Raw genomic sequence first — 20,024 nt, forward strand, 5'->3', positions numbered from 1 at the left:
TAATACACACACGCTTACTGAACGCCAGTCATTATCTCCCGATTTCTTCTGACTGCACATGATTTCATCAGCCCCATGTCTTTTTGACCCATGAAAGGCTCTGCCTGACTGTCATTACACTGACATAAAAAATTATGTGCAGGTGATGGGAGTTATATTTTCATCCAGAAAGTTTTTCACACATTCAATGGATTCCCAACATGCAAATGCAAATCATTGTGCACTTCAATCTACTTGTTAAAGCTGATTATTCTGAAGAGGAGCCACAAGACAACATAATCAAAATTCGTCTTTAAAACAGGTGGATATAACCCCCAAAGAGATTCTGTAGATGTCTCTCTCTCTCTCTCTCTCTCTCTCACACACACACACACACTTCAGAAGACGTGAACATTAAAAATGCAACATTAGCTCTGCAATGCCTACAGGATACAAGCACAGTTACAGTTCCACTCAATATAAGACATGGAGAACACGGGTTCTGATGGACACATTGTGTTTAGGGGTAAAATATTACCTTTCCATCTGTTCTTTTATTGATTTTCATGTAAATTCCTCACCCACCTACTTCAGTTTCTACAGCAAAAGCCTCAGGTAGTCGTTTTTTTCCCTGGTAATGACAAACTCCTGCAGAGTAAGCGGTGCTGTAGGGATGAAATGCAATTTGCTCTTTAAAGGTCAAGTGCATTAAATGTTCTATTTGCGTAATTTAGCAGAGAAAGGTTTCGCTTGTTTTTGCCTGAATATTTAATAAACCACACTAAACAAGTTCACATGAACTGATCTGAGGATCCATGCTCCTGTTTGTGCTCGTTGAGAATTAAGGAATCGTAGGTAATAAAATATAAATCTGTACAATGGTGTCTTGAGACTGTTAGAGGATAATTGCATTGCAGGAATTATTATTATTTTTTGTACTGAGATGCTATTACATCCCGTACCGTGGTTTTTGATTGGCTGGCATGTGTGCAATAATTCACTATCTTCATACGTCCTCAGTACGCTCTTTACAGTCCGTACAGAATGTCATGTTTTTCCGAGTTGTTTTTGTGATTGTTGCGGCCAAAAATACTTGATTTTGCTGTTTTTTGTTTTCGGTTTTTTTTTTTGCAGAAAACTACTTGAATTGCACAAAATTGTTTTGCTCGGTCTTTCACAGTAATGCTTGTTGGTAAATGAGACCTCTTAGCTGTACTCCATGTTCGACGAAGTGAATCGAAGAGGGCTTTGGCTGAATGCGTGTTGTGATGATGTCACATGATACATCTTGGATAAAGTCTGCGGAAAATCTGCAGCAATTATGAAAAATGGCAAGGACCTTCGAATATTGCAGAGTTTGGTGTAGTGAATCCGTAGACTGTCCCGGGAACACTGGGCATGAGGCAGCCTGGATGGAATGTCAGGGCAGCATGCTTACATAAACATTCATGCACTCACTCACTCACATCAAGAGGGCAGATTAGAGTCACCAATCCTCCTACAAGGAGGAAACTGGAGAACAGTGATGAAACCCATATGGGGCAAAGTTTGCACCAACAAGATTGAACTGGTTGTCTGAGGCTACATCCACATTCATCTGGATAAATGTGAAAACACATAACTTTTTTTTTGCTCTACTCTACGATTTGACCTTCCATTTTGAAAACCGAGCTTTTCGAGAACGCTCTCCCAAGTGGATAAATTTAAAAAAGCCATTCCCTTTCAAAGGGAACTTCAATGTTGCATTTAGCATAACACTATAGGCACTCCCATCGTGTTATGCTAAACGCAACGTCTCGTTCCTTTCTCAGGGAAGAGGGTTACATGCGTAACCCAGACATTTTCGCATTGTAGTGTGGACTGAGAGAACGGAGATATTCCAAAACATGAATGTGACTCATTCACATGGCCCGTTCAACTAAAAAAAAACAAGACGTTGGACGACGTTGTTCTGCAGTTTCTGTGCCTGCGATCCAGTTTGAACATCCTTCAGATTGCATTTTGAAATAATCGCCTAGTTCTTGGAAAACGTGTGAAAGCGCCAGTGTAGTCGGGGAGCGTTTTGAAACAAAAGTGCTGTTTTCAGATCTATCCAGATGAAGGTGGATGTAGCCTGAGGGTGTCGATGTAGTATCAAAACACCTGGGGGGAAAAAGTGAGGTGGTGAACACTCAAAACTATTAACATGCTAACACACATATGTAGACAACACAAATACGTCATCAAAAAAAAACAAACAAAAAAAACAACAACTCTCAGATAGCTTCTAGACTTAACGTAAAATGTAAATTCTTCCTTTCACAAATGCATTTTATTATTACGAATCTCCTGACAGGTTTAAGCGCTTTCTTTAACCAAAATATGAGAAAGCTGCTAGACTGCATTTCAGAAATGAAGTTGTACCATTCTTATATGAAAACAATAACGAGAAATGAGAACGAGAATAAAACGGGAATTCAACATCAATGTATTAAATGTAATAAAATATATCATTTTTATTTTGAAAGGATTGGGAGGTTACATAGTTGGCTCTAAAATATCATAATAGACATTTTATGCATACCAGATCCCAAATCTCTCCAGTCCATCCTAATGCTGGTGGAAACAAAACATGATAATAATAATAATAATAATAATAATAATAATAATCCATCCATCCATCCATCTTCTACCGCTTACTCCTTTTCAGGGTCACAGGGAACCTGGAGCCTATCCCAGGGAACATCGGGCACAAGGCAGTACACCCTGGACAGGGTGCCAGTCCATCGCAGGGCACAATCACATACACACTCACACACCCATTCATACACTACGGACACTTTGGACATGCCAATCAGCCTACCATGCATGTCTTTGGACTGGGGGAGGAAACCGGAGTACCTGGAGGAAACACCCACAGCACGGGGAGAACATGCAAACTCCACACACACATGGCCCCGGCGGGACTTGAACCCCGGACCCTGGAGGTGTGAGGCGAACGTGCTAAATAATAATAATAATAATAATAATAATAATAATAATTAAACAAAAATATGCTGTGCCTGTTTATTCCTGTTTATCTCTCACAATCCAACCTCAGTGAAAATGAATTCAATGGAAAGTTGAATTGAATTATCATTAGCGTTCTGCTTAGCCTGAACTCCCTGCAAATCACAACAGGAAAAAAAAATCAATGCTGATTATAGCTCATGGAAGAAATCAGAATGTTATAGTACAGCAACAACAAGCTGCTGTGTAATTATAATTACACAAAACATTTACTCATAGGCTACAGGAAGTCCTTTGGCATAGCCAATAATTAATTTCAGGGCAAGGATGAGTGAATATTTTGGTAAGATGTCTTAGGACTACAACTGCTATGATACTGTAGCTTCACGACTGCAATTGTCATAGTTTTGCACTCAAGTCTCCATCAGTGAACAGTGGATAACTTCAACAAAATAGACTTGATGTGAAAACTCTAATGAACATCCTGGTTACACTTTTTGACCGTGTAGTACACAGTTATAGAAGGGAATTATTTCTAATCTGCTGTCATCCAAATGAGGATGGGTTCCCTTTCGAGTCTCACGGTTTCTTCCTCTTATCCTCTCAGGGAGATTTTCCTTGCCACTGTTGCCTCTGGTTGCTCATTAGGGATAAATTTATCAAGTTAAAACGTATATCCTGAATGTATATATTTACGTAAAGCTGCTTTGCCCTCCTGACAAATATGAATTAATTATAATGATGAATTCATTGACCTTCATCAATATAGTGCAATGACTGTGCAAAAAAAAAACAAAAATTTGACACATACTACGGTATATAATCAGCTGTGCTGCGAGTATGTGTTACAAACAAGTATTTGGAACTGTCATAACATATTTGATCAGGGTTTAACCCAAATTCCCCCTAGCCACATCTCTGCACTAATGATTTTCCATATTTCAATTGGGATCTGGGGATAACAAGAAGGTTGCTTTCAGATGATCTAAGTTTTCTAGATCTCAGTTACCGAGGGACCGACATGTAGAATCTCAGCACTGCATGCAAGGCTTTGCTAAGCTGTGTGACATGTCTAGAATAGGCGCCAGGCATGGGTTATAGTGTGGGAGGAATTTAGCATGAAGCTGGAACTGGAATTGAACTGGCCAATCAAAACCAAAAATCCCTTGATATAGATATGGGGGATCAGGGCTGTGGTGAATCTGGAGCGTATCACAGAATCACTGGCTGTGACTGGCTGGGAATACACACAGCGTGGAACACCTGTCCATCGAGAGGCACCATACACACACACACACACACATTTACACCTAGGGGCAATTTATCTTAGCTAATCTACTGGCATGTTTTTGGGTGGCGGGAAAAAAACCAAAGCAAAACAGCGAACCAGGAGGAAACCTACTCAGACACGTGAAGAACTTGCACAGAAACACTGCACAGTAACCCAAGCACAGGATCAAATCAGGAAACCTGGAACTGAGAGAGAGCAACACTACCTGTACTGCCCAGAGTAAATCCAATACATGTTCATAAAAAATAAATCAATGTTTAAACCTCTTAACTGCAGGATGCATCAGCAATTCCAGACATACATTTCTCTCTTAAACCTCTTCTACAAGTTTCACTGTAGTCACTGAATAATTCATAATGGATACCAAATAATAAGCTTTACAATATATGAACAACGGAGTTTGAGAGTTCGAACACTATTAGGTGGCCATAGTATAAGTGAGGTAATGCCCACTGAAGAAAAGAACAGGTTCGGTGGAAAAAATACTAATGTGGACGCTTCAGAGGGTGTTATCTCTAACATCTTGACCTTTGTGTGAGGTCTGAACAGGACAACAGATATAACCTTTTAAAACACCAATTTTTATCTTATGAGGAACTCTGCAAGCAGAAGCCATGACTGTAGAACAGTCAAACTGAAACCTTGTGTTTGTGTTGATGAATCCTTTGCCAGTGTTTCTGCTAATAGCTGATAGATGTAGCTCGCAGGTCACGCCTCTGACCTAAAAAGGCGAAGCAGAATACCACTCGTGCTATGGGCGCTAAAAATAAACTCCCCAAACCGCTCAGGGATAAGGTTGCATTTGGGCCCTCCCTCTGTGGCCTATGCTTTCTGAACAGCACCCAAGAACAATCTAATGTGCAACGTAGGGTTTGGATAACTGATTTAGTGGCTGCTCTCCATTTTTTTTTTTACCCCTTTGGTGCATGTACCAGTGGCTCAGAAGGGTCTGGGCCCCAAGAAGGTTTTACGGTTTTACATATTTTTGAAATTAATTGGATCACTCGACATGACAGGCTTCAACGTCTGAGGCCTTACAAGAGGTCCGGGTCTTGGCAGGAACACTACTTTCTCATTGGGACGCTAATAGAAGAGACAGTTCTCACTTTCCTTTGGAAAACTACTTCTGATTACCTCTTAAGATTAGGATTTCACCATATCACGGCAGATATGGAAGGTACAGTCAATTGACTTCACAGTTTATATGTTTCTGATGCGCTTTAAAGGTATGAGAATGATTTAATCAGCACTATGAAGAATGCTGGGACAAGTGCAGCCATTTCAGAGACTGGTTTTGTGGAGGAGTTTCATGACTGAGGGCTGCTAAAAATACTCCCTATCACATATCATCAGCTGTCTGTTGTGCTCTTTTGAAACATGCAGCCCGTAAAGGATTTTCAGATATATCTAACAATTGAATTATGGCTCAATCTGTCTGAAAGGAAATATAACTACTTAATTCAGTTTAACTGAATTGTATTTTTCTTTGGATAGGTGATAGCATTTCATTTCCAGATATGACAGTAAATGTAATGCGCTTTATGTATTTATTTATTTTTTCTTTTGGCAAAAGGTTTTCAAGTTTCTGGGAAGAAAAAACAAAAATTCCGGTCAATTTAATGAGCTATTTCAAAATAAGTTTTGAAAACTTCTCAAAAGCTATATTCCCTGACTGGTGATGAAGTTATTTTCAAAAGCAATTATTATTATGATGAAACACTACTAAATGGATTTCAGCCTTGCGTGAAATAGCTTATTGTTGTGGAGACTTAAAACTGAATTTGATATTATGGCTTAACTGTGGAAGCTGCCAGTCAGGCGGATGTAAATAAGCTCTATTTAAAATGTCAGTATTTCAGGGAACAGTAATGGTGGATTGTCTGTCTGCTGACTTTAACAGTTCTTGACTGATATTAGCTGCCATAAGTCTCAACTTCTGTCATTTCCTGTCCTTATCTTAGTTATGGAATTGGTATACAAGTACCAAGTCATCACATAAGGCTGGCAACATGGTCACTTTCGGATATAACATTCATTATAAATGTTTAAGATTAGGATTTGGGCTGAGATTAGCATGTAGTCATATTAGTTAGGTATTAGGTATTAGTAGCCATGTTATGGGTTGGTACTCGTCCAGGGTGTCTCCCGCCTTGAGCTCCGAGTCCCCTCGGATATCCTCCAGGCTCCCTGTGACCCTGTGTAGCATAAGTAGTACAGAAAATGGATGGATGTATGGATGGATGAAATATTAGTAGGCCTTACAGCTACATTTCCTTGAATTTTTCATTAAAATGGTTGGTGCTTGTTGATTATATCCTGGTAAATCATGCCATTCTAGCGAGTTCTTTTGTTTGTCCATTTAAGGAAACACTATGTAGAACATGGATAATGTTGCAAAAACACTGGAGAGTTATTTGGTTTGTCCTTTGAAAGAACAATTAAAGATTTTCAAAAGCTTGAACAATTACCCACCAAAGAACACTTACAGATCCCTTTTTAAAAAAATAGTATCTTATTTGGTAACGTTCTCCAAATCTGTCCGATCATCCTGGTGCCCAAAAAGGTTCTTCAAGGGTTGTTTGGATAGGTAAGATGGCTTGGATTCTCTGTTGAAGTGCTTCTACAAAGAACATTTTAGATGTTTTTACAGAGGAGCAACCAAAGAATCCTTAGGGTTATAGATTTAACGTTTGTTTCCAAGAGTATAGTGGTCAGCTGCTTAAAGCAGAACATTTGGTCTCTGAGATTCCTCAGGCTCTGCAAATTGAAGGAAAAACAAGATCCACAAGATCTTGCACTAGAATCTAGAACTCATAGCTGCAATGCATTAGCTTTGGTGGGAACAATGACCAGTATTTTTTATTTTTTATTAATATATATATGTATATTATATATTAAAGCTCCACTATATCTCAGCTAACTTGCACCAAAATCATTGGCTCTACCTTTCAGTACAACACACCCACTTTACCTGTGGATATCATTTTTGATCCCACATGCCAACACATAATAGTCCCTGAAGGCTATCTGTTGTTTTTAGCAAAGTGAGCACAGTGGAAGCTCAGCAAATGACTTTCTTGAGTCAGCAACTAGACAGAGCTTGTCTAATCCCCAAAGTGACAACACAGTGCACTGAGAAGGGCCGTGACAGGTGGGCTGAGTTCAACACACACACACACACACACACACACACAAACACACACACACACACCTTTAGCTAAAGCAGAGGCAGTCTGAAAGGAATGGTAGGCTGATTTTATCTTCCGCAGGTCATCTCATGCACCAAGCAGCGCTCCATCTTCTCATAGACGCAGAACAGATGAGCCGCATATCACGCCAGTGAAAACCATACACAGAATCACAATGGCTCATCCAAGAATCAATCCCTGCTTCAGACTAAAATTAGATCCTATTGGACCAAATCAATAAGGCGCGCTGTAAAAGGAACAGTGTTTACAAAGGTCATGTGTGGAGTGTGTAAGGAATCACTGAGTGGCAATTCAGCCTCCTTTGTGCTTCAGATTTATATCCATTTAGAACTTGCCTTTTGACAGAAACAGCCACATCAATATGTCTTCTCTACTGATATAAAAGCAGCATTTATTCTTTTCAGTGGTCTTGGAAATATTTTACCAATAAGTTGACTGATACATTAGTGTTGTCCTATTCATTAGACATTGTTTCTGTATTCTGTCAATCCAAGACAGTGGACGAAGACAAAGAACAAACATCCTGTCCCAAAGTATGTATAATAACAATGGCCTTTTTAAAATTATTACTTGTCATACAATATGAGATCCCAATAAAATCATGTCTGAATTTTATAATAGACTGCAATAACGTGTACAACGTGTCCGATTATACGTAAAAGAACTTCAATCAATTGACCTGTGATTAAAGAAAATGGTTACGTCCTGCTTACGTCATCAATCAGTGCGGTCCCAGCTTGTGCAGAAAATGGGCTCGCATAAACACACATTCTTTATACATTTAAGGAAATATGGATATTTTTCTGCCTAGTAACATGTTTTGTTTACATTTCTCCATTACCACTACAGTATTTATAGCTGTCCTGAGAGTTTCTGCTCATCCTCATTCTCATCCTCATCTTCATATTCGTCCTCCTATTGGTGGATTTTAGATGAGCCTTGCAGCAGTAAACCTGGCTTAACTCTTAAGACCTGTGTGTTTTTCTGTAGCACGGACCTCTACCACCACCACCACTGTCCTTGAGAGCAAAGGAGGTGAGTCAAGTGCTCCAGCTACACGAGTGTCCAAACGCACCATGATGGATGATCTCTACACCACCTTCAGCTCCCCCGTGGCCTGGGTACTGGTCCTGGCCCTCATCATTACCTGGTCTGCAGTTGCCATCATTGTTTTTGACCTTGTGGACACTAAGAGCCTGGAAGGTAGGTGCAAATCTTCTTTTCTTCTCGACTATATTGGTCCTAATGTAAGCCTCACCGTTCTGTCCCTTCTGTGCAAATTCATACAAATTCAAACAATTCAATTTTGTACAAGTTACCACCCAGCTCACAATGGATGTCCAAGTAACCATAGTTGGATAACATTTCATGGAAACTTTAGAAAGATCCTAATGCAGGGTTGTCACTTGGAGAACCAAACAAAGTACATGGGAAAATACTGTAACAGACTCTGTAACTGACTCTAGTTTTCTAAACATGAACCTGCTTGGCTTCTGGAGCATAGGATTTTATGTAACTCGACATTTACAAATTTTCACTGAGTACTCTTGCCCTTAAAATGTTATTTAGTTTGTCCTTGGAGAGAACGCTTTAAAATTCCATGTAGAACCCAACAGCAAAAAGTTTTGCTTTCAGGGAACTTTCCAAGGAGAATCTTTTCAGAAAAGTAGAAATGTTACCACTTGAGTGTGCTGTTCAAGTCAGAACCACTTTATGTAATATTTGGTGAAGTTCTCCAAATCACGCTGGTCAGTCTTCTTGGGATACAAAAGTGGTTCTCAAAGCCACTTCTGTAAGGAAAACACTCAGGTTCTACATAGAACATGTAGAGAGCAGTGCTCACCAGCCCTGTTCCTGGAGATCTACCTTCCTGAAGACTTTAGCACCGATCATAATCGTGCCCACCTGACCATCTAATCACTGGCTTAGTAAGTTCTTGATCAACTAAAATAAGTGTGTTCGATTTTGGTTGGAGATGAAACCTGCAGGAAGGTAGATCTCAAGGAAGAGGGTTGGTGACCATTGTTCTAGAGGGACAACCAAACAACCATTAGTGTTTTAGATGTAAACTTTGAGTGTAGCAGTTAATAAAATATGAGCAACTTTGGTTTCTGGGGTTCCTCGGGCTCTGCATATTGGAGGGAAAACAAACATTAGTCATGTTGCATGCAAATTCAACAAGATCCACCATCTTGTTCTGGTAACTTTATGAATAATACATAGGTTTGGAAATGATGTTAAAATTATGTCATTGGGGGGGCATTCATTAATTTTGCCACTGTGTTATGTGTTGAAAACTCTATAAAAAAATGGAAGATATTCTTGGAACATTCTGAGGACATCAGAAATTATATTCCTAGTACAAAATAATGTTGTAACTCTTAAGGGCATCACTTTGTTAGCTGGAAAATGGTTACCTCGAGCTATATCATAGCTTTCCCAATAACTTCATTTAAATGGAAATACAATTACACCAGTTGATTAGAATTCGTATGAATTTTGCACAAGATCGGGTTCTACAACCAGAACATAACTACGGACGGTGTTGGCATGATTTTTTTGAGCGGTTATCTATCAAAGCAGTGCTTGCTCTGAGGAGACTGTTTTGGATTGGCCGCTGGAGCTGGTGATAAATACACCAATCGGAAGAATGTAAATAGCAGGCATTAGCATCATTACATTCCTGCTTAGGGCAAATCTGCTTATGGAGTACCGGTAATGTGAGGCTTGGATAAGAATTCTGTGAGAGTAGAGAATGTGATAAAGCCTGATAGTTGTTTGCTTGCTATGAGTTTATCTAGAATGCCACCACACATGGGCCTTGGGAGTCAGGAGAAAGCTTTATTGGTCCTGATAGCACTGACAGTGATAAAGACAGAGTGTTGCACTAGCCTGCAACTATCAGCGGTGGCCATGTTCACTTTTAGTCGACAGTAATCAGAGATCAGGGCATGTCCTGTCTAAACTCAACTCTTTTGACAAAGTACTCCATTGAATCATCACCTGATTACCTGAGTTATATTAGACAAACTAATGTTACATTCATGATTGATGGATATCACCTATGGACATTATGGACTGTTGGTCATTAGTTTATATCCATGATTTCCGGTCATTGATGTCTGGTGATGACAATTTTGAGCCATTTCAAAATGGCTGAAGGTAGATTTTGTGGAAATTGTCATTGCTTAGATTGATTTTGTTCTCATATTTCATTCATGTGTCATCCCATTTCTTTTTTCTTTAAAAAAAAAGCTCTGTTATTTTGAACTTTACATTACAATACATTTTTAAAATAAATTTCAATAGTGGCGACCTTTTTAAATTCAGACCCATTGATCTAGTTGGGACTAACCCACAATTCATTAAGTCCCAGTGGCCCAAATGGTGCTACAGGGACACGCCCAAAGAATCACTTTCACTCATTCATTTCTAATAAGTTTCCTCCTTTTTCCACCCTGTCCATCCCCATGTGTCATCCTGTTGCCATCCAATAAAAAGCCCATACATTATACTGTGACGACCCCTGTTTGCCACCTGGTAAAGACTCTCTGCCTGCAGTGAAGTGATATTTGCTTGAGTGTGTATACAGTATGTGTATGTGTGTGTGCTATATCTGACTTACTCTCTGTCTGCATAATTCTATTTCTGTGTGTATTTGACTTTTGTGTGTGTGTGTGTGTGTGTGTGTGTGTGTGTGTGTGTGTGTGTGCGTGTGCACGCATGCAGACCGAGAGCAACTGTCACCATCATTTCACGCTGTGGTGGAGTTGAAGATGCACATTAACTGATAGCCGCCTCACCTTTCATTAAAGACACTCTCTCTGCTCTTCCTTTCTACTGTAATAATTCTTATTCATCGTGACACCATGCCTTTGAGCAGTGCATCACGATCACGATCTCCAAATCTTACACTGTTTATTATGGTTTTCAATAATTAACAAGCTACAAGCTCATATGCCACTGACTGGGTGAAAAATGGGTTCTCAGAGCTCGGCACTGGAGAATGCTATTCAAAACAAACATACACACTTTCAATGAACACATATAATGTAAACCACTTAATATTCTACATGCAGTCATTTTATTGTAAAACATACCTGCTGTTCAAATCATCTTTCCTGGCGATCGGTCCTGTTTTTAGAGCTCCTGCATGATGGCATGATGTGCAACACAGCGGGTAATGACATAGTACTTGCATTTTTCAGTGCAATAAATAAAAGGCATAGTGTCACACGAATGTCTCACCACTCATCTTTCCTCTCCTGTTCCACGACAACACCGAACAACATTCTTATCTTTCAAGCATATTCTCAAGTCAAACTTTTCAATAGTTTACTGCTTACATGTTTGCAATATTGATTACTGACACATTCATACCCATACATACTAGTAGTTAGAGTTGAGGTACGCTCTCTGGACTCGAGTCTGATTATGAACAAACTCGGACTTCTCACGTACCCGGGTAAATTTGTACTCGAACTTGACACGGACTCGGACATTTTGGACTCGGTAATTTTTCCCGATTACACTTCACCCCAGACTACACTAAAGTGTACCCCTGCTTCACAGGGGTCAAAAACGTTTCCAACAGTGACTTTTCGATTGCCAATGGTGGGTTAAATGATTGTAAAAGATATGTTGAGGTGAGTTTAACAGGTGTCATTTGTCTATTAGCATAGCATAGCTTAGTAGCTGGCTAGCTGCTAAGGAGCTATTCTGGTGATGTCCTCTGTGATGAGGCCAAACTTAATGTAATAGAATAAAACATGACTAAATGAGTTGAATATCATATAATAGTACTTAGCATTTCGCTATTATCATTGCAATTAAAGGAACTAAAGGAAACTGAATCACTCATGAATGCCTCATTTAATCCCAGTGATAGACAGTCAACTCTTTCAGTTGTTTCTCTTGTATAAATTTTATTAAAAATATATTTTTTATGGTTAAAAAGACCTTTTGATTTTAAATGCAAGATCGCACACAAAGTTAATAACCTGGACAGCTAACTAAGGCAAGGCAACTTAATGAAGCTAACCAAGCTTAAACAAGGTAATCAATCAAACAAAAAAGGAACGGTTCTGCGTAATGTTAGTAAATCACAACTTATTTATATTTAAGCCAAAAGCTACAGTTAAGAACTTTGGTGTAACGCTTGACACTAGCCTATTAATTGTTTCGCACATTAGTAAATTAGCTAAAAAGTTTGAGAAATTAAAAATTCTAAATGTTGCCAAGAATCTAGGAAAACAGTTATATATCTTGTAGAATATGTTGAGCACAGACAATTCATGTTCTAAGGAAAAACTCAAGAACAACAATGTTTTTCAAAGGCAAATATACCAAATCCATTAAATTCTTTTCCAAATTATGACATCATTCAAGCCTGCATGGATTTTACCATCAGTGTGCCAAGTGCTGCTTTAAATACTTCGAAACCCCATGTCAATCCGTTCAAAACGTCAATTACAATATCGTATTGTCCATCCACACATGACCTACAGTCGATGCAGTTCTAATATTAATAATTATACTTCAAAGCGCTGCAGATTATAGTTTGAGTGTTGCTGATCAGCGTTTATTATTTGACCCTTCATTCAGTGTCTTGAGAAAGAAAAAGAAACTTGCATTGCTGAATGTTAATGCAGTCTTGTATGTTGCAGATACTCTAGTTCTTGTTAGGAGCAGGGAGACATAATTTTACCCCTCAGTGCACTAGCGAGCAGTGATAGAAAATCCTAAGTGGTCACCTCAGGAGAAACACACTTATGAGCTGTAACACACCAAACCAGTAGGAGAATGATACACTTTGATCCATCTAACGCAGGCTTTGCTTTTCCAGGCGCTTTACTCCGTGGCTAGAGATGATCCGTCAAGTATGTTATAAGTACATATAACAGGATGGGACTCATAAACATACAGCATAAAGCATAAACAAGACAATCAAAAAATATATATTGATAGGTTAACATGAAGAAGCAAGAGTCAGAGTTCTGCATATTTTTTTTTAATAACTCAAAATGAATTTACAATTAAATTGTACAAAAGCTATAGTTATCATTTTATGATTTTATTATGTTATTTTATTATTAGTAGTAAAATCTTGAAAATATTTAAGAAACATATTTTTAAAAAAACATCTGCATGTCACTGAGAAACTAGGAAAACATGTTGTCAGTGTTCATAGGGCTATATAACATCTACTGTAACTAAACCCTTTATGCCAATTAACATTAACCTGAATAAACATATATCTGTCTGTATAGAGCTAAGAAAATAACTACAAATCATTATGAAGCCATTTGGTAACACTTTATAAAGTGGTGTTCATAAGGCTATATAACGTAAACCCTTCATGACAACTGACAAAAACATATATAAACATATCTGTTTGTGTAGGGCTACAACAATGACTTTAAATCCTTATGAAGCACCTATGAATGGTCTCTGTGGGGCTACATAACACCTACACTTATGTTATTCTAAATCCAAGTTAGTTGACCTAGCTGTTATGTTAACTTGACATCAAAACTGAGAAAAGTAGTCTTTATTAGAGTGGAATACCTGCTGCAATAAACCTTTATAAATGTTTATAGATGTATGTCAGTTGTCATGAAAGGGTTATATAAGTATCATGTAGCTTTATGAACACCACCTACTGTATAACTAGCACATCATTTTATAACCTCTAGTTTGAGCCTTAGAACAATGTTACTGGCTGGTACGCATAGTTTTGGTTTAATTTCCAAAATTTCATCATTTAGATTTAAGGCTATATCTGGAATAATTAAAAACAAACAAACAAACAAAAAAAAAACGCTGTACCATTATGGATATTAGCACCTCATGATGGTTGCACTATATCCCAACATCTAAACAACTCCACAAAGTTGAGGACTGCGACAACGTAGACAAACTCCTTTTATTTGCTTCTTTTAAGACTCAGTTGAAAGGTGTTTTTGTTCTCCTGTGGTTTTACTGTGGCCCGGCGCTCGTGCCTGAGAGCATCTCAGCACTCCCTCTAGGAGTGAAATTTTCATGTCTGCTGCCATTCTTGTCCAGTGTCTTATAACAACTTATAACATTGAATTCTCAGTGTGATTGGTAAGAAGGGTTGATGCATTTTCTTTAATGGCGGCTCTGACATTAGTGCAGGCGGCAAAGACAAATCCCAGGTTTATTTTAATGCTCTTTTTCTATTACGTTTATGTATTTTTTTTTTTCTAGTGTAGTAACATTAACAGCAAGGACTACTATGATGGATGCTTCACATAATTCAAGACTAATAATAATTTAAAATAAAAAAGTGCTGTAGGCCTATTTAACAATTAAAAACCTATCATTGTTGATACTGTGAAGATTTCTGTAAAGACATCTTTACTTAACATTTATGGAAGGAGTCTCCATTGTCAGCGATTTGTAACGGTCAATACGTTTTCCAATTTCAAGAGAGAGAAAAAAAGACTGGCTGGTCAGAGAACACCTGTTTATAGCTAATATGACCGGTCCCTCCAGGATTTTGCGATATCAGAAATGAACACAAAATCAAGCAAGACGCGCCGTGTGACGTCATCACGATGTGCATTCAGCCAAAACCTCTCTTCGATTCACGTGCATCGAACATGAGTACGATGTTTCAAAAGGTTTCATTTGCCAACAAACATCACTGTGAAAGAAAATTTCTTGCAATTGCAACTTCGCGAATTCAAGTCGTTTTCCACAAAATAAAGCACAAAAAACTTCGCAAATTGCATCGCAAATTTCGAAAAAAGCCACAATAAGTCAAGCATTTTTAGCCACAACAATCACAAAAAAACTTCACAAAATCCTCTATGACATAACTTGCTTTGTGAGAGTTCCAAAACATTAAAGTTAGCTATAAATGGATAAAAGGTCTACCGTGGTGTTCATTAATAAATAGAAACAATATTATCCTTGGCAAATTGCTGTAGTGTAAACGGATTAAAACACTTGACATGCTGTTATATGGCGGTAAAATGATCTCGGCTTCACATCACATCACACCACCCTGCCGCTGATTATTTTCCTATAACAGCATGCCATGTTATGTTTTATTACATCCCTACAATTCAACAATCACTACTCTAGAACAGTATAAGTCCATTTGTCTTCATAATCAGAATGAAAAATCGTGCTTTTCAGGAGTTCAGTCAAGAATGTGCCATTTCCATATCACATAACAAAAGGGATTTTTATACCTCATTACAACAGTACATTTCAAGGGCAAACAAGTTCTTAAAACCTCGTCTCTAAATGAAAAGTAGATTTAATTTGATGAAAGTTAGATAATCTAAGTGACAAACTGAAGTGAAATCGCAGCATGTATGTGTTAGACTGTGTAAACTGGCACGGAACATCCTGCTAATGAAATGCATTTCATTTCTCAGTGACATTTGAATAAAGGGCACATTAGCAGAAATAGCAAGGAAAGAAGCATTTCAGAATGTTACATGATACAAATAATAATAATAATAAAAAAGCTATTTACATGCCATCTGAGACTAAGCACAATGGCCGAATAGGTGTAGAATTAAGGCTGTCATGATGGAGTTACAATTTAATAATAACCTAAATTCATCTCAAATGTAAACTTCAGCAAAAAAATAAATAAATGAAAAGCTGAAGCAAAAGTAGTGCCTTATTATGCATATGCTGCCAGGTGACACAGTTTAAGAGCAGCTTATCCTCAGTCAAATGAATTCCCTCATTACACATCCCCAGAATACGCAGTCTCCGGTCTCATTCCGTATGCAGTGTGAAGAGTTCACGCAACCATCAGCTCTCCAACTCTCTGTCTTCTCCTCCTCTCGCTCCAGATTGACATCTGTTGTTTACCGGAGCGTTAGCAGCCGAGGCCATAACACGACTCGGCTCAGACAGGGAGAAATGAGTGACACCGGGGTGCAACAGCTCTGGGAACAATAATGGGTTTTCATGAAGTAGGTTAAGAAGTTAATCAAACAAATGTCAGTGAGTTCATGAGCGCCACATTAGCATTTCTGCTCAGAGAAAATTTTCACCACGATGCGCTGAATTCTGTTTTGGGGTGTGTGTTTTTAGAAGTGAAACACCAATTGTGCTCCAAAGATACGAGAACACTAACAAAAAGGTTTTTTTTTTTAAACAAAAAGAAAGAAAAGAAAAAGAAAACAGACGGAAAGCATGGTGGAGGGTGGTGGAGTTATTATAATTAATTATCTATTTTAACATACTGTAGGATGTAGAATGAAAAGGAAGCCAGTGAGAGGTGGAATAATTCTATTTAATTGTCTGTTGAAAACATAACGCAACCCAGTGAGCATAAAACAGCATACAGACCAGTACACAGACTAAATTAGCATCCGGTTGCATGATAAAGTTTTAGTTTTCCTAATGTCTCTAAAGGTACATGTTAATTTAAAGTACATTAATTAATCAAGTAATAGACTATTTGAAAAAAAACCCCAAAACAACAACTTAAAAAATAAACTGACCATGATGTGTCAAGAAGCTGTATAATTTATGACCTGTGCATAATTATAAAGCAACTCTAATATTTATTAATGAAATAAAAGCATCGAGTGTTTAAAGTAAAATTAGTAGACTATGATAAATTCCTCATTACTGTCTAACAATGCTGCAATCTACTATACTTGGAACTCGAAGTATGGAAGGAAAAAACATGGATGCCAGAGCAAGGTCAAATTTGTATGCCTAGACTCTGAATTTGAGAAACATATTAATAAGATCTACATGAATTATTTCTGGGCTATTAATTAAGAGAAATGGCATGTAATGTAAAGTAGGTGGGCTGTCTTTTTCGTCTTTGCATGTGAAAATAATGTAAAATTATGGATACATTATGTTATAATGGTCTTACGGTGTTATATTTGGGCTAAATTGAGTTACATTTGGGCAAAATTGCTATGAATCTAAATTTACAAAGAGATAAAATGCAACAACAACAACAAAAAAACCCTACATATGCAGCAATATCCAGTTATGCAATAGGAATTCCGTTTACCACTGACCCTGTGACAACAGGTTTGTTTATGAGTGCGTCTCAATCAGCTCCCTAGTTCAGTACTCAGGGCACTGATCAGAGAGTCGGCCATTTTAAATGCTGTCCCAATCGCAAAATCCTTCCAGTGCGCTGGAACCTTTGTTCCCGTAAAAAAAATCCCACAATGCACCACAACAACCAGGGAGCATCAACGCTCATTATGTTCCATTACTGGAAATGACGTCATATATTCTGAAGCCTTTCAGTTCGGGAAAAAAAAAAATGGCAGATGAGCTCTCAGCCAACTTCGTCTAGAAATGTAAGTAGCTCGTTATCGTTATCGACATAGTTATACTTAGAATATCATTCACTCACTTGAAGCAACCAATTGATGACTTTAAGTGTTATATTTTTTATAACTGTTCATAAATATTACAGTTCCTTTATGACCATGCACAGGCCACCATCAATTATCATTATCATGTAAGCTTGTGCAGCAAATGGCACAAATTCAGAAACTTCTGATCATAGATTAACAAGGAATTATTTCTAGCACGTTAATAAATTTTTATGAGGCAATATGATAGCTTATAACGAATTATTACGAATTCACAAAGAATTATAAACACATATTCTATGAATACTGGCTTCATAGAAAGTATTCCAGATGATCACACTCATTAAAAACCTTAAAAACTCATTAAAAATCTGTAGTTTTAAATTGATATGAGCTTTTGCTAATGTGAGTTTAAAATCCATTAATGTAGTTGCATACATTAGTTTGTTTTCCAATATAATAAACTCATTCATGCTCAAACACCACACTTTTGCATTTGCCTCCATGCCTCTCTTTCGCATGCTCCCTTTGCTGTGTCCACTGCATTTATCAGTGCATCTCTTACGTGCATGTGATTTGCGTTCACCACATTAGTGCTGTTACACGCCTGCCCTGTTTCACTCTGCATGCTCTCTACAGCTGTGTGTCAGTGTACGTGCTGCTGTGCCACTCCTCTGCTTTGTGTCTCGTCTGAACAGGACCTCAGGCGGCGCGTGCCAGGAAAGCCTTCAAGGAGGCAGGCGGCCTTAGAGGCAAGCCATCTTACGCATTTACGCTTTAAACTCTACTTTAGTAATGAACTAACCGAGTGAAACTGTAAATGCATAGCAGTTATATTTACTGAGTCATAACTAACTAATTGAATCAATTATTTTTACCAACTAATATCTTAATTTAATAAATAGTCTTGAGGCATGTCATACTACGTTTAATGAGTTTAATTTGTATTTTATCCACACTAACAGACTGTTAACAGATTTTGTTCAGAGATTGCAGAAACTGGACTGAACTAAACAAAGTACCGACATACCCTGAGGCCCTGATTTACTAAGCTACCAAACAACTTCAGTAATTTGTGTTTGCAGTGGGACAAGATAGCGCACAGAGAAAGACAGCGTCTTGTGGGTCATTTATGGAGAACGGATTTCACTGAATTTGCGCAAATTTTAACATGAATTTGAAGGCAACGTGTAAATTATGTTTGTTCTTGATAACTGTGATGAGTTTAGAACTCTTAGAGACTCCTGAACAAGGGAGAAATGAATCTATGACTAGCCACACGTCCAAAATAACGCAGATTTAAAGCTCTGAGATGCTTCACAAACTTTACAAAACACAATATACTGCAAATGCAACAGGGTATAGTGAATGAAAACCTTTACGGATGTCTAACATATCTAATATGAATAATATTCAGTCGTCATTTTTAGGAACGTTCTGATCGTTCTGATACGAGGCATAATTTTGATGAACCTTCTCATTATTAAAACCTAGTGAATGAAAGGACTTTGTCTTTATTACTAGGAAGAAGACGACGGCAAATTGAATACGTTTAATACTCTCCAGACGTGTTAACTTGCACATTCCCAAAGTATATTTTTTTTTATCAGTTGATATACTGTAAATGAATCTATCTGCATTGACTTTGCGTTTGTAGGAGAAAAAAAAAATCAGTTCAAGTTGCACATATATTAAGGTCAGCACGCCAAACCGAACAACAATTTTGCTCACTTAAACGACACAATTGTCTGTCGACACTGTGAGTAAACAGTCTTCCGTTATTTTTGTGTGTGTGTTGTGTCCTTCAGTGTGTGTGTTGCAGTCCTTCAGTAAATCAGGGCCCCAGCTGCCAGTTTATTAGCTTAACCTATGTTGTACCGACAGTTTGTCAGTCCGGCTGTAACCTGTCTTTCAATTGAATCAGACCACCAAAGGATCACCACTGAGCAATTATTATTTAGACACTGGATCATTCTCAGCACAGCACTTACACTGATATGGTTTTGTGTGTAGCTGTGAAATGAGTGTATCAGGTGCAGCGGCATTACTGGGGCTTAAAACACCTGAGTCACTGCTGTACAAAGAATGAACCAGCACCTAAATAATATCTGGTGGTCACTTTCCACTGACGGATGGGGTAGATAATACTATATGCATATCAACAGATCAGTGCCTGGTGAAATAGCCATGACCAGAATGTATGGTATAGGCTGT

General features: G+C 38.1%; 1 protein-coding gene across 4 annotated transcripts in view; it reads left to right on the forward strand.

Moving 5' to 3' along the window:
• The first annotated feature begins 4,976 nt into the window (after window positions 1-4,976).
• The window catches only part of trdn (triadin), a 60,555-nt gene continuing 45,507 nt past the window's right edge, over window positions 4,977-20,024 (forward strand). For 3 of the 4 annotated variants that reach the window (XM_053613978.1, XM_053613979.1, XM_053613980.1), the window contains exons 1-4: window positions 4,977-5,435; window positions 8,458-8,670; window positions 10,969-11,007; window positions 18,509-18,562. In XM_053613978.1, coding sequence (XP_053469953.1) covers window positions 5,012-5,435; window positions 8,458-8,670; window positions 10,969-11,007; window positions 18,509-18,562 — 730 coding nt within the window. In that variant the 5' untranslated portion in view covers window positions 4,977-5,011. The remainder of the gene's footprint in view (window positions 5,436-8,457; window positions 8,671-10,968; window positions 11,008-18,508; window positions 18,563-20,024) is intronic. The other variant, XM_053613981.1, reaches the window with a different exon arrangement.

Source organism: Ictalurus furcatus, chromosome 25 (assembly GCF_023375685.1).
Source record: "Ictalurus furcatus strain D&B chromosome 25, Billie_1.0, whole genome shotgun sequence".
NCBI classification, from domain to species: Eukaryota; Metazoa; Chordata; class Actinopteri; order Siluriformes; family Ictaluridae; genus Ictalurus; species Ictalurus furcatus.